General features: G+C 37.5%; 1 protein-coding gene across 2 annotated transcripts; it reads left to right on the plus strand.

The window, feature by feature from the left end:
- Positions 1 to 1,053: 1,053 nt before the first annotated feature.
- On the plus strand, positions 1,054 to 15,650 carry LOC139116016 (V-type proton ATPase subunit E-like). 2 transcript variants are annotated; one of them, XM_070678523.1, is made up of 8 exons: positions 1,100 to 1,253; positions 1,681 to 1,746; positions 3,188 to 3,297; positions 5,271 to 5,496; positions 8,758 to 8,844; positions 9,735 to 9,748; positions 10,177 to 10,264; positions 14,306 to 15,650. In XM_070678523.1, the coding sequence occupies exons 1-8, from the start codon at positions 1,221 to 1,223 to the stop codon at positions 14,366 to 14,368; spliced, it is 687 nt and encodes a 228-aa protein (XP_070534624.1). In that variant the 5' UTR covers positions 1,100 to 1,220; the 3' UTR covers positions 14,369 to 15,650. The 2 variants fall into 2 exon arrangements, with proteins under 2 accessions (XP_070534617.1, XP_070534624.1); XM_070678516.1 differs by lacking the exon at positions 9,735 to 9,748 and having other exon boundaries at positions 1,054 to 1,253; positions 8,758 to 8,851.
- Positions 15,651 to 15,965: the final 315 nt, after the last annotated feature.

Below are 15,965 nucleotides of genomic sequence, written 5' to 3' on the forward strand. Positions count from 1 at the left end.
CAAAGTTAGAGATGAACAACAAGTAAATAAAAACCAAAGGAACAAATAAATATAAGAGAAAACAATAAATTTTATATGAATTGAAGTAAATGACGACTGAACAACAAATGCAACATGATATTCAAAGTGTGATGTCAGTATCACTAAAGTTGGAAGTGATTCCAAATGTTGCATGTGTTGTTCTGTCCATTATTTCAATTCATATTCAATTTATTGTTTTCCTTTTTTATTTATTCAATCAGTATTTGTGTTTTGTCAGTTATTTGTTCATGTATTTGTCATTTCTTTGCTCGATTTTTAGTTAACAACAACTTTATACAGTACATCATAATTACCATATTTGTCATTTTTGTAATGCTTTCCTTCTCCAGTAAATTACAGATGTTTAATACAAGTTTCAGTTAAATGAGTAACATTTTATATTGCTTTACTACTTTTCTTTGGTATATCAATATTCTAAGTTTTTTTCTACTCCTCGACTGTTGAAACACAGAAACAACAACCGTTAAGCACGTAAACGCAGCATGTATACATGTGTATAATGTAATATCACGTTTACATTTGAATTGTAATTTGTAGTCCGGACCAGAATTTACTTTTCGACACTACCAATACAGTTTTAATATTAGTCTGAGTTGACAATTCAACGATGTGTATCTCACGCAATAGAGGTAACATACAAATCATGCCATAAAAACATATCTTCTGGAATAGAACAAGAAACTGTAGTCGACATTTAATTGACACAAATAGTAAAACAATACTATCGTACACAGTGAACAAAATACAATGATTGCAAATAGATTCTCAATCTGAAGCGTGCTACCGGCTATGCAGGTCATGGGTTTCTTTGATCAGGTGACCAAATACAGTGGGTGACTGAATAAGGGTTGTGGGAACATAAGTATGCTAATAACATGATATACCTCAAGTTTTTGTCAAACAATGTATGAAATATGAAATATTCAAGTCAAAAAAAGTATTTTATATAAATTTACCGTGCTTGGTTTACATTTCTTCCATGAAAAATGTATTATTTGTCTTACAGCCACATATAGAACAACGTACACCCCTTCTTACAAGTACACTCAACCATACTCACATGATCATGTGATCATCAGCCATTTTAATCGTGGGCGAGCTGGATCGGTTGAGGGCAACTCGGTTGATGTAACGAATTGATTTTTTTTGTCGTGAATTACCAAACGTAGGACATCAAAATGGCTTTGAGTGACGCAGATGTGCAGAAACAGGTATGTTTTGGATCCAGATAGTCTAAAATTCCAAACTGTGCCACTGAGAGAGCATTGATAACATTTTGATGGTGTTCGTCCGGACATCTTCTGGTACGTACCTTGGTCTGGGCGACTGGAACTCAAAAGCGATCAGTGTAATGATTGTGGAAAACATAATGTAACGACATTTCTTCAAAAAACCTCAGGGATCTGAGGAAAAAATCTGATAAGTATGATTCATATCAAGTGAGAAAGGCCCTACAGAATGACTCGTTTTTGCAAAGCACATTCACCAATGTACCCAGGAACCGGCCGGCAAACATAGTTTCAACATGCGGGTATGCCGTACCAAGCAAAAATGTGTTACACTTTTTACTACCAGCATCACATTACTTCCGATCATTCGCAGCACCAAAATAAACCCCTTTGAAATGTTGTGTTTCAGATCAAACATATGATGGCCTTCATTGACCAGGAAGCCAATGAAAAGGCTGAAGAAATCGACGCGAAGGTATGTATGTATGTATGTGTATGTGTAAAACGACATGCATGGTAATTGAGATAGTTGGAAGTAAATTGTATTCATGTCCACATTCATATATTATTGAAAATAAACAGTTTATGTAATGAATAAGAACGGTTATCTGGCTGCAATACATAATGGTTGTCTGGTTGCAATACATCAGTTTGGATTTCATTATCTAAATTGTTGTGGCTTTTCAAACTTACCGTTTGGTAACTTGAAGATTCTGTGCCACAGTTAGACAAATGTAATATGATCAATGATTAGTTGGGCCAAATCAAAATAGCGTCTGCTTCCAGGAACCAGGCTAACCCTATTTAAAACCTCTTACACTATTTTTTTTATCATGCATGAGTTTGCCAGATTTTTGCTGTAGCAGGAGTTTCTAAAATGTGATCATTCTGCAAAATCAAATCATAATGTGACCCCACTATTGCTGATTAAGGTAGTTCGGGCCTTGAAAATGAAAGACCTAAACTTTTATTTAAAATTTCAACCATTCTCTTTCCAAATCAATAATAAAATCCATTGGGTCATAATGCTAATTTTGGTACAAGATAAAGAAATTACCCAAGATTTATATACCAATATATTTGTTCCGGAGTGTTTAGTATTGTAGAGTGAACTGTATTGTATTCCTGCTACATCTTGCAAATATTAAAATAACACCAACAGGCAAAAAAGAAGGGCATTAGTATTTCTAAATATATCTCTAATTAACCTGCAATTATATACAGTATGTCTTAGACTAAGATATTTCAAAATTCTAGTTGTTTTAAGAAGTGAAATAAATTTTCACTAACTTTAATTCCCTTTGTTTCAATATTGGGACAATGCAGGAAATCGAATCAAGTGTAAAAGTTTGTCAAAATGTATTTATCAATTCGCACTACATTTGTAATGAAGTGTTTAGATTTTGGAATATCTGTCTGATGGCAATATATGTATAAACTTGGGATAAAAATGGCCAAAAAATGCTGAATTTGTGAAAGTTTCTGGTATTTATTTGTGAAAAACATGAATGTTGAATAACTTTACTGGAAATACTCAATTTTTTATTAAAGTTTAAAAGCCAAGACATTGTGATAAAATAATAGAATATGTTCATCAAATGAATATCGACCATCAAAACGTCACAATAAATTTAATATTTAGCTTGTGTTTGATCTTACATTTCTATGGTTAAGAAATGTCATAAAAACGGGAAACGTGGTTGATTACTATTTAGCCTTTTTCCATGGCATTGAAACTTGTGTGTCCATTGGTATGGCTGGCTTCACTCTGTACAGGTGATGGCTGGGAGGCAAATAGTTAATAATTGCTAACGTTATCGTCTGATGCTTGATAATACCATATAATTTAGTTGTACATAATTTGGTTGTCATGAGACTCCGGGTAAACTGAAATGGTTTGGTTGCTGCTTTTCTAGGCAGAGGAAGAGTTCAATATAGAGAAAGGTCGCCTGGTCCAGCAGCAACGTGTGAAGATCATGGAATATTATGAGAAGAAAGAGAAAAACCTAGAGCTACAGAAAAAAATGTAAGAAAACAAAGCTTGACACCCCCCCCCCTGCATTCATCATTGACTTTCACACACCGTACGTTAGCTTTTACAAGCTCTGTTAAACCAAATGTCATCTCTCCCACACAGACAGTGACAGACTACATGAACATGTATGGTGTGATGACCAGTGTAGCAATTTCAAACTTACAACTCGTAATTTAGGAATGAAAATTTTCAGTTTTTGAAAGAGGTATTGAACAAATATGTGTAAAATTGTCTAGCAATAGGTGTGACTTGTGAGTGTCACAAAATTCTATTAAGTTGGTTGTCACTGATATTATTGAATGGGTTTATTGATGCATAAACTTTAAAAAAAAATTATAGTTTTAAATACGCAGCCTTTATTTACGAGAAGATTCCACTTCATAGCCAAAAGTTTCCAAGTAGTAACAGAAATGTCTTATACTCGGTGACTCAACTGAAAAAAAACAATTGTCCTCATTGCCATTGATTCATTGACAAGAATGACACAAAATGTATAGAAAATCTGTACGTTGTAAAGTGTAGAAAAAAACTCTTAACGCAAGAAAGTCATATATCTTCAAATACATCAATAAATTATGTAGTATCAGCGAATGAGAGATCAGCCATCAACAAATTTGAGACCTTGAAATGCAATGAATGCTACAGCAATCCAACGTGGAAATTGTGATGAATATATGGAATTGTTCTTGTCATATAGTTTCTTGCATTCCACTACAAAGAATTTCTCTGCAAGTACAGGAAAAGAAGAGTAGACTGTGCATGAAGGTTGAAATACTTCATGATCTTTAACCTCAGAAAACTCTGGTCCATGAAAGAGTGTTTTCAACTTTGCCACAGTGTACATATCATTAACTTCAGCCATTAGGTCAAGGGTCAGCTTGTAAAGACCCAAGCTATAAATGCAATTTAATTTTAGCACACTGACACACTGTACAAGATAAATACACTATCAACATGGCTGTTACAAAAAAAGATGTGTGACATTGTTATTGGGTGAGAGGTGCCTCTGCAGATTAGATTGAAATGAATATAATTTTGCTATTTACATGTAACTAACTTAATATCTCTGTCAAAATAATGTCATATGAAATAGCAGGCCTCTGATTTCAGAAACACAAAGGTACCGGTACAAATGAAATAGTAAATTTCAAGACCATCAGCAAATTTGTAACAAACTGTATTCATATCAGTGTAATACATTTATTTACAATTTTAGCACCTTGGTGTTTTTACTAAATCCAAGCATAATTTTTCATTGTTGAGTTTTGTGTTAATGTCAGACTATAGATTACAGTAGTATTTAATTTGAATTTCTTGTTTTCCAATTCTAATATTTGGTGTGATACAAAAATCACTGTGAGTGGGAAACAAAATTACGGTGCAATGTACTGGTATGTGACTCTATGTGCTAGTATAGTGCATTTGTTATGTTCATAAATTGGCTCTCTATGTTATTGTTAGACAGACACATTGTACGTACATGTACAATGTCAACGAACGAATAAATGATAAGCTTGGGTATCAGAACACATTTAAAAGTCACTGACTCATTGATTAGTTACAGTAAACCAGCATTGAGCAACAACTCGAGCTTGACCGGTAGCTGAACAGTTGATTACACTAGATCTACAATGTACATGTATCTGTTTTTAATAACGCTTACAGCTGAAAGGTATAAGATGTGTTTGGTGAAACTAAAACTGTTTCACACACTGAGTTGATTGTGGTGGCACTGAATTGCAACCCACTGTATGTTAAAACACATTTCAACATAGAGTTAATTTCTACTAATATATACCTAAAATAATAATATTTTTGAATACGATCCAGACTCTTAAGCATACCAGTACTCATTGAAATGCCATAGTAATATCTGGCTTCTGTTGAGCACATCAGGGACAAAACTGCGGACCAAACACAAGGGTTATTTATAAAATCTGAAAACTATTCTTTCTCATCCACAGTCAAAATTCCAACTTATTGAACCAAGCCAGGTTACGAGTTCTGAAAGCTCGTGAGGATCACGTAGAATCTCTTTTGGAAGAGGCAAGGATGCGTCTTGGAACTGTTACGAAGGATACGATTAAATACAGCAAACTCCTTGAGGGTCTGATCACACAGGGATTGTTCCAACTGTTAGAATCTGTGGTGGTTATCCAAACTAGGAGACAGGACACTGCTTTGGTGGAGGTAAGAACAGCTCACAGAATGCATTGCCGTAGAGTGCTGGAATCATACCATGCTAAATAACAGTTCAAGAGGGGTTGTGTTTCTCACAGATGGAGACCGGCACCCTAGCACAGTGTCAATAATGTTCGCTATATCACAGGTTTAGCAACACTCCACAGTGGTTATCCTTGGGATTGGCATATGCATGTAATCATGCAACATGATGTTTCTGCTACACAAGCTTAATTTATGCTAATTTATGCATGGTTATTTAGGGTCGCTCTAGACATCCACGGGTTATCAAAAATTTGTCAATATCTGAAAGGCATTGTTGAAGACAAAAAATTGACAGAAAAGGTTCGATAGTCTTTTCTGGAGATCTCATCAACTGGCATGAAAGTAAAAAATACTATCTTCTTCATATCGCTACATGTACTCACCCGCAAGAGTTCTTCTACAGTACCAGTAGTTACAGTGAAACTGTCTTGATACATGGAAGGAAACATCTTCCTGATCCACAGCTCGTCAGTTGGCCTCAACTTCACTTACCATATTGCTACAGTCAAACTATCATCAAGTTTTGAATTCAATATTTGTGCTGTACTATGGTAGGGGCTTATATACTGATATACTTATACAGGCAGAGTTCGGTTTACGCAAAAAACGTGCGTAATTACGCATTGGATTGAGTCTCTACGCATTTTTAGTCCCCACGGACACCGTCCGGGGGGACTTATAGGTTTGGTCATGTCCGTGCGTGTGTGCGTGCGTGCGTGCGTGCGTCCGTCCGTGCGTGCGTCCGTCCGTTCACGCAGATATCTCAGAGATGCCTGGAGCGATTTCATTCAAACTTGGTACAAGGATTACTTCATATGTCATACAGATGCACGTCGATTTGTTTTGTGATACGATCCAATATGGCTGCCAGGCGGCCATTTTATTATGATTTTTTCATGTACAGAGCCATAACTCAGACATGTTTCAACTGATTTTATTCAAAGCTGGTACAAGGACATTGACCAATGTCATAGATATGCACATCAATTTGTTTTGTGATACGATCCAATATGGCCGCCAGGCGGCCATTTTGTTACGATTTTTCATGTACAGAGCCATAATTCAGGCATATCTCAACCGATTTTATTCAAACTTTGTACAAGGACATTGACCTATGTCATACATATTCACATCGATTTATTTTGTGATACGATCAATATGGCCGCTAGGCGGCCATTTTATTACGATTTTTTCATGTACAGAGCCATTACTCAGGCATGTTTCAACTGATTTTATTCAAAGTTGGTACAAGGACATTGACCAATGTCATAGATATGCACGTCAATTTTCATGTGATACGATCCAATGTGGCTGCCGTGCGGCCATTTTGTTACGATTTTTTCATGTACAGAGCCATAACTCAGGCATATCTCAACGGATTTTATTCAAACTTGGTACAAGGACATTGACCTATGTCATACATATGCACATCGATTTGTTTTGTGATACGATCCAATATGGCCGACATGTGGCCATTTTATTACGATTTTTTCATGTCCTGAACTACAACTCAGACATGTATCAAGCGAATTTATTCAAAAGTATTTTTATCACAGACCTAAAGAAGAGGACTCTATCCTCTCTGAGGACATGTAATCAAAGTACCCATTAACAAGTGGGGACTGTGTCATCAACGATGACTTGTTTTCATTGTTATGAGTTTTCTATACGCAAACGATAATAGTAAAATGTTTGCGAAAGCACCCTCCGCGACTGAGCTTAGGCGACAACCAGACGAGATGAGTGCCCGTTTGACATTAAATTTGTTGCAACATTTCTGTCAATCACTCATTTTGTGTGGAAAGTTTCAGATTCTCTGGGCGTGGTCTGAAAAATCGGCATCATAGTTCAAAGGCACATTATCATGTCAACTGTCCTATGAATTACGTTGCTAATTTTCAGGCGAGCTATAGTTTCTGAAACTTATAACACAAAGTGAGTGATTGACAGAAATGTTGCAACAAATTAAATGCCAACTGTGTACTCTCATCGCGTCTCACTGTCCCCAAATTTGATCAAAGCACACATGCAGCATGGCGTCGAAGCAAACAAATCTATTTTCTTTCAACTTTGCTTCATAAGTCCGTGAAAAAATGATTCAGAGGGTCAATCGAAAGACACTACCAGGCTACCCAACATGGAGAACACGGAGAAGTCGGAATCCATAACATATTGTCCTGTTATCGCCGATACAACAACAGGGGATCAGTGCCACAGTGAAGCCGTAAGCCGTAATGATGATGCACCGATTACCAAAAAAATCCCGTCCACAACCACACGCAGGCTACCAAGAGCAGTGGAAGACTGAATATCCATGGTTAGGTTTTGATGTAATCAACAACAAGAAACTGCTGCACTGCCAATTATTTGAAAAAAATGGAAAGCGTAATGCTTTTACCCGTGGTTCGGCCAATGTACAAAAATCCGCTGTTAAAAGGCACATCAAGACTGGATACGTATAAGCTGTAATAACTCTAACTTTGGGTTGCCCGATGTTTTGACGATCGCATGTATACCCTTCGCTGTTACGTTTCAGCATGTTTGAAACACAGCGGGGTTGTTCAAGTTGTTTGTTAAACTTTTATTAAAATAATCTTACATCATTCAATCCGAATATATTGAAGGTTTATGAACGGCACATTGTATTTTGCAGTCAGTTTTTCATCAATCGAGTGCGGAAGTGAAATTACGCACTCAAATACAGCCATTAGGCAATTTTAGCTGACTAATGCGTATGCCGTACGCGAGGAGAAAAAAGTTACCGCGAACACTGACAGGGTTCTCATTATTCCTGTACAAGTACAGTTTGACTGTACCGTAGAGGAGGAATTCATACATACACGAGTAAGCAATTACTTTCTAATGAATACAGTATTTAGTCTTTTGTTAGAGACACTCCTGGTATCTTCAGCCAAGCAGATTGTAGGTAAATATTTCATTTTGTGATAGAGATACATATAGGCACACCTACCTAAGCAGATCACCACCATCTTTGGAGAATCTCTAATTTTATTTGAGGTGGGCCCTCTAAACCAAGCAGATTATCTTTTACAGGAAGGTTTGACCCATGGCACTGTTTGCCAGGTTGTTCCAGATACCTATACTGTTAGACATGACTGCAAAATGACAGTGCTAATAGGGGTTTACTGACAGAAAATGAACGAGAAACATTTCCAGCCAGGTTCGATAAGTCTGCATAAACTAACCAATGTGTTCTCTCTACAGAGTGTACTACCTCAGTGTATTGAAGCTTACAAGAAAGAAACAAAGAAATCTGTTGATGTATCTGTAGATAAAGAAAACTTCTGGACAGTGATATGTAAGTTCAGTCACTTCTTAGAAATATCTTCATCTGGTTCCTTCATGCGTGTTGTTCAAATTGATTGAAAACAGGCTAACTCTTGGAATCTAACCTGGCATGGAATAATGTTTCACATTTCTTAATACAAGGATTCTGAATGGTTGGCCATCTCTCTGTTTTTCACCGACCTATTCATATGTTAATAACTGAACAAAAGAATGCATTTTAATGATACCGATATGCAAATTACCCATTGTTATGCAAATTATCCACCCCTCTGATTTTCAAGGCTGTTGAGAACATTGATGTAATGATGATTTGATAATATCAATCAATCAATCAAATTATTTATAAAGCGCCAGTATCCTATGTATCCATAGTTCAGAGGCACTGAACAGTTATGAAGCAAACGCTTCAGTAAATAAGTAAGTTTTAAGATTCTTTCTAAAGCCAGTGGCTGAAGGCTTCTGTCTTAGTTCAAGAGGAAGTTTATTCCACAATCGAGGCGCGGCGCATGAGAATGCTCGTCCACCATATGATTCAAGATGGAGCTTGGTTCCTTCAATAGACATTTAGCAGATGAACGCAGAGTCCTTGTTGTTTGCTTTTCCTGGATGAGGTTGGTTATGTAAGTTGGTGCCAGACCGTTGAGCGATTTGTAGGTTGTACAAAGCACTTTGAATCATATTCTGGACTGCACTGGCAACCAATGAAGCTCTCTGAGAATAGGTGTAATATGTTCGCGTTTCTTGGTATGGATAATGACTCTGGCAGCGGTATTCTGTGCATGTTGAAGCGCCTTGATGTGATCATTTGGTAAGCCATATAAAAGTGCATTGGCGTAATCCAGTTTGGATGAAAGTACAGCTTGAACAAGTTTCTGACAAACATCATTGGTGAGATAATGTCTGATATGTCCGATTTTTCGAAGATGGAAGTAAATAGATTGTGATGTAGTGGATATATGTTTCCAGTAAGAGAGGTGACTGTCGAATTCAATGCCAATATTTCATGCCGATTCGGTCAGTGAAACAGAACTCGTGCCAATGGTGATGTCATCAATATGGCATGGCGTGTGGCTAAATTTGGAATGAATAAGTAGCACTTTTGGTTTGTCATCGTTGAGTTTTAACTTTTTTTGAGTGATCCAGAGCTTGACGTCACAAACTGCCTTTTCCATAATATCGACTGAAGACTGGGTGTCAGATGGTGCAAAAGATAAGTACAATTCCATCTTTATGCAGGTGACAATTAAGCAATATAGCACACCCAGCGAAGGTATACAACGAGATTTTGACCAGTTCACGACATATATGCACTAATTTCCTCAAATTTGCCCACAGATCTGGTGGTGTCGTGTTGCTTGCACAGCGTGGAAAGATCCGAGTTGAAAACACTCTAGAAAGCAGACTTGAACTTATCAGCAAACAGGTAAGTTGAATTTTGATGGTGGGGAGAGTTGTGGGGGCAGTGCAAGAGGGGTTACTTGAGGGAAATGTTCTAGTGAGGGTAAGATAGAGTGTTGAAAGAGAGAGGACTTGGAGGGATAGCAAGGGTGTAAGCTTTGTCCCCTCTAGGCAAAATTGAAATGCAACTTGCTCAGGAAAGTTTTCTCTTAAACAAGACGATTTACATGTGTACCTAGTACAAGTACCAGTATAGGGCTACCATGTCAAAGTTTTCAGACATTTCTGAATCAGGACTCAAAGGGTTTGTGAATCACAGAGCATACTGTCTAAGCCAGATGTGTTGTTGAACACAAAGTGTTCATAACACTCACTGAATTTTCCATACTTGTTACGAACTGGTTACCAATGTTGTTGAGTATGTGTGGCTGGATGGCTATGAACAAGAGCACTGAAAAGATTGAAGATTATTGGACACAAAACAGCCATACCATTACTTTCACTATAAATTATTTAGAGCCCCTTAAAAAATCCCTTTAGTTTACAACCAATGGTTCGTCCACTGATCTTCAGTCATTCCTAAGCACCATTCTTTATTTCCATTTACAACAGTATTTATGCAGTGCTACAACATGTGTCGTGTGATCCTTGCCTTATGTATTACTATTCAAACTACTGAAGCCACCAGCCGGCAAAAAGAATTATCCTAAATTTTAAAAATATTTTCATGAAGAAGATAGTGACAGATTTCAATCCATGCACAGATCCTTATGTTCCAAAACCTGGTCAAATTTCTAGAGGTCAAATAAAATATATGTATGTTGAAGAAAAGAATAGTAGGGGGAGTAATAGGGTCAGATATAGACCTTTAGGCTTCCATTTTGACATGTACTAGCTCAAACACTTGAATTGTCTGTCTGAATTTGTTTGTAAAGGTATCCAGTTTTCATTTCTGTCTCGTAGCAGTGAAGTATTTGTAAATTTAGAAAATCAGCCAGTACGGTATGTGAGATATGTAAGCTAAGCTTGCAAAGCTCCAGCTAAACATTAAATTACAAAGCTCACCTCATTAACTTGGCAGTTCTCACATGGGTGGAAAAAATGGCTTTGTCTGCAAAGCAGGGCAAATCAAATCTCATTTGTCATCAGCCTGCAATGCTTAGGTACTTTAATTGCATGTGTGACCTTTGTGCATATCTTTTTATTTTGAATTTACTTCGTGCTTTTTTTGCAAATACCCATCCAGTTATTTGAATTCCATACACACATCTGTTGGTTACTGCCATGCTTCCAAATCTCCTCTACTTAAACCATACTACAGCCATGTCAAAATCATCACAGTCCATGACCAGTGATCTACATTCATCTCCTGCCATACCGGTACACTGAATATTGCATCATGTGACATATGTATGTCACTTCACAATGTGGCAATGGTGCATGCACCCCTGTACATCAACCAAGGAGGAAAAAGCCCCAAATGCAGGTTCCCATACCATTCATGTACGGTACATATACTGACATAGATCCAGAAAGTGGTATCTCCTGGACCCCTCCCAGTATTGTATCAGTGTAGACTCTCATATCAGTTGCCTCAACATAAAAACTTCTGAGCCTTGTGTTCTTTCAATTCAAAACTACATCTTCCATTCTACGTGTGTGCATGGAGTCTCTTTTCCACCAAGTGGTTACTGATAAACATCCTATGCAAGCCCCTCAAAGTTCCAGAAGCACATCATATACACCTTTCTTATGGTGCGTTACTTTTATATAATTCGGTGACCAAGAGGCATGTTGATAAATAGCCTTTGTAACTAAGAATTAAACCAATGAAGATCACGTCATGGTGATGATCAAACACATGCTCTGTTCTTGATGGTATACAAGTAATTCTGTGGAAGAGTTCAGCCAACTTAACCCACTGCAATGGACCTCTTCCCCCTACAAGTACACTACCACCCCACATATGTGTTCACATTCCACATTCACTCTCACAACATATCTCACAACATACACCTGTTGAAACCCATTCACAATCAAGTCCCTGTCTAGCTCTGTTCACCCATCCAAGCCTCATGTTCTCATCTCTCACAACCAGTGTAGCTCTCCCCTCCAACCCATCAGCCTGCTTTAGCCGTTTTTCCTAATGCTGGGAGCCACATCCAAGCCTCACTGTGTCAACTCCCACAGCTACAGCAGTGCAGCTTTCCCATCAGCCTGCTTCAGCCATTTTTGCCACTATTTTGACAGCTCTGCATCCAAGCCTCGCTGTCTCACCCCTCACAACCAATGCAGCTCTCCCATCAGCCTGCTTCCGCCATTTTTCCCACTCTTTGACAGCTGCAGCACTGATCCATTGTGCTGTATGATGTACAGCTGGGAGAAATGGAAGACAACCAACCTACCTACGATGGCACCTCATACCTGTTGAGCTGTCTTAACAATGGTTGGTACAGTTAATGTCTACACACTGCACCTCTTTCCTGTGCAGTTCATGTGGTCATGCTCTAGCTGCATGCTGCAATTGTGTGTGCTTCACATCCGCATAGCCAAGTCAGTTTCTGTGTAAAGATAGACCTAGCATATTCAGTGGAGGACAATCTGCCTGTAATAGGGATCTTTCATAACAGCTTAGGGATGGACCAATAGTTCTTACATCTCAAGGGAGTAAAAAATATAGGAGCAACAATTTTTTTGGTCTTTCTACTTTGGCCAAAGTATACTGGAGATAACACTGAAAAGCAATTTTTCCGGAAAACAAATGGAAAACTCAAGCCATGGAAGGAAATCACTCATGGAAAAATGAAATACATGTACTACTGTATATCTATTGGTCCAAAGAACAAGGTGCACCCTAAGTGACTTTTCAACAATAACAACGTAGTTTGTACGTGTACAGGCTGAGTTGACAAGCTGAATACCGTGTATCTCAACATGCTTTGGGGAGTAGAGCAAGAAAATGTGCTTGATATTAAAAAAACAGAAATAGTGAAAAATTCATCAAAAGTTAAAGTTACTGACCCTTTACGTGTCATGATATTTCTCCAACATCTTAACCTGTCCACCCCCCTTCATTGTAAACAGATCCACCATGACCATTGATAACAATGGGTTTGGACCAAACCATGGTTGTGAAGGGGTCCATGATACATGTACTGGTGCAGAGCAAAAATTACTTTTATACATGCATTACACCATATGCTGTAGGGACTATGGTTATGCCATGTATTCAACACTGTACAGCTATCAATGAGACCTTTGACCTGAATAAAACCTGACAGGGATGAGATAATAGGTTAAACAGAATTAAATTTTATCATGGTACAAACAAAACCATATGTGTATAGGTACAGAGAACAATGTGTATTCTTGTGCATATGTGTATGCACAAATACCGGTAGTTTATACGACAATAAACTGTTTATAACTATAACTTCTTTAGTGTTTGCTTTCTCTAGAGCACTGCCATTTTCACGTTTTATTCCGTAGTAGGCCTTTTGGTCTGAGTATTTATTAAGCACAACAGACCGTGTTCGTACAGCAAAAATAGAACTTTTTAGTGTCAGTGGTCTTCACTGCAAGCATTGTTCTGGTGGTCTACATTAGGTATTGAAATATGTGAAGTCCAGATATGAGTGTGTCACCCAAATTTGTAAACACTGTAGCCAGTGCTGGTTGAACATGGACTCATGGCACACATCTGTCATGCACCTCAACACTTCAAGCAATTGTCACGTACATGTAGGGTGTTCAAAATTGCTCATAAAGGTTACGTATCACCGATGATATTCAGCCAAAGAAGTGAGGTTGAGTGCATAGGTTTATCCCCTCTCATGAATAAAGCAATTGTCAATGGGGGAGGGTAAGGGGATAAAAATTTGTGAATAGTGCATTAGTCTTGTCTGCTATCCAGCTGAATATGAACTTAATTGTCATTATTTTGTGCATATACCTGTAGAACTGAATTAACTTCACCCTCTTTACTGTGTCCAACACACCCATCATACTGGAAGTTTCTGTAACAGTCTAACACTTCCATATTTTTTTCTCTCATTTCTCTCACTAGATGTTACCAGAGATCAGAGAGGCTCTGTTCGGCATCAACCCCAACAGGAAATTTTCTGACTAAAGAACTTGCATATCTGATGAAGCAGCCTTGGTTGAGGATTCTAAGACTTGCCACTGGTCTGCTCTTGATACAGATATCTCATGAAAGTAGAGTAGATGGGGAAATTGTATATTTATCTTGTATGCTGAAATTTTAAGTGTTGAAAATTGTCACTCTACAATTTTCTAGACTTCTGTGTGTGTAAAAACTATGTAAGTTATATTCTGTGCAAGTAAGATGAGAATTGATATCTAGAGGTAGAAAGGAAAATGTAAGTTTCGTGACTTTTTTTGCATTCTGTTCATTGTCATGGAAACAATTCATTTATGTAAATAAGCAAGTGATTTCATTGTCTTCAAAAACACTAAGAGTGGGATTTCAACGTGTTATTGCAAGGTTTGGTTTTGTCACCCGCCTCAAATGTTGAGAAACATTTCAGTTATGATTTCTGTAAGCACGGCTACAAAGACAATCGCATTATCTGTGATTCATTGCATTGTACAAACCACAGCTTCTCAAACATTTCAACAACAGAGTGTAATGGCTATTATTTGATCTGAGTTAAAACAAGTAAAGTAAGCGATCTGTAATCATGAAGTACGATATTTTATGTATGTCTTTTTTTTGAAAATTATGCTGTACAATTAAGTTTGCATTCTTCATTAGGATTACCTTTAGCAAGGCCAAATAGGAAAAAAGTGTGTTTCGGTAACTTGACAGAGCCTATTTAAAACCCAATGTCCGTAAACTTTATTTCTCATTTTCAATGATCACATATGAATTTGATGGGTTCTTTATTTGTTCCACTGAAGTCAAAATTTAAAAAAATTCCCAACTGATCTACTCCCTTTCCTGAAGGCCTGTTTACGGAAACACACAATTTGTTTTCTTACACCTAAGTACATGTACCTACCAGATTCTTATTTTGCATCCATGTATGGCAAGGTGCTATTTCATTGATAGCATTTGCAGGTTATTTCCAAGGGCTGTTGCTAAGCTATGGAAGTCCTTACCGACAAAACTGCATTTCTGTAATCAAAGATTTGGGCACATCGGTTTGGGTTGCAATTGTCATTTCTGTATTGTGTCTTGTTGTCATAGATGTCATTATCCACTCATTCAGATCACTAGCTTAGTTTGAGGTGTTGAAAACAGTGTTTGTTGCAGGAAAGATTGCCGGTTGGAAGATATATGCAATAAATTTGTAAATAGACAAGTCATGTAACAATTTTACTTTTCATGATGTTGAGTCGATGTGTCTTGTGAGGGACAAAAAAAGAAATAAAAGCTATCCATAAATGTATCTGCATTGTATGTGGCTTTTTCAGTGATGGCTGGTTTAAGGATATACCACAAACATGTAAGTATAAAGCCATGGTCTTGCAACACAAAACTGGATTTATTCCTTTGGAAAGGCAAAAAAGTTTTGTTTTACATGGAGCTGTTTCAAGTAACTGGGGGGGGGGGGGGTGTTCTACAAATGTTATGTGAGGGGTGGAGCACACTCATTTACTTGTATCTGTGTTCCACACAAACAAAGGACTATTCTCTAAATGTTGTCATCTTTAGTTAGGGATGGCCTAACAAAGCATTGCATTTTTTTTAACCTATTAACTCT

The sequence above is a fragment of the Ptychodera flava genome, chromosome 2, assembly GCF_041260155.1.
Source record: "Ptychodera flava strain L36383 chromosome 2, AS_Pfla_20210202, whole genome shotgun sequence".
Lineage (NCBI taxonomy): Eukaryota > Metazoa > Hemichordata > Enteropneusta > Ptychoderidae > Ptychodera > Ptychodera flava.

What these genes read in the sequence shown, in the direction of transcription:
- LOC139116016 (XM_070678523.1), top strand. Translation starts at nt 1,221, where the DNA reads ATGGCTTTGAGTGACGCAGATGTGCAGAAACAG. An exon ending in AGGACACTGCTTTGGTGGAG is followed by an intron (nt 5,497 to 8,757) that starts GTAAGAACAGCT and finishes TTCTCTCTACAG; the next exon opens with AGTGTACTACCTCAGTGTAT. An exon ending in TTGAACTTATCAGCAAACAG is followed by an intron (nt 10,265 to 14,305) that starts GTAAGTTGAATT and finishes TTCTCTCACTAG; the next exon opens with ATGTTACCAGAGATCAGAGA.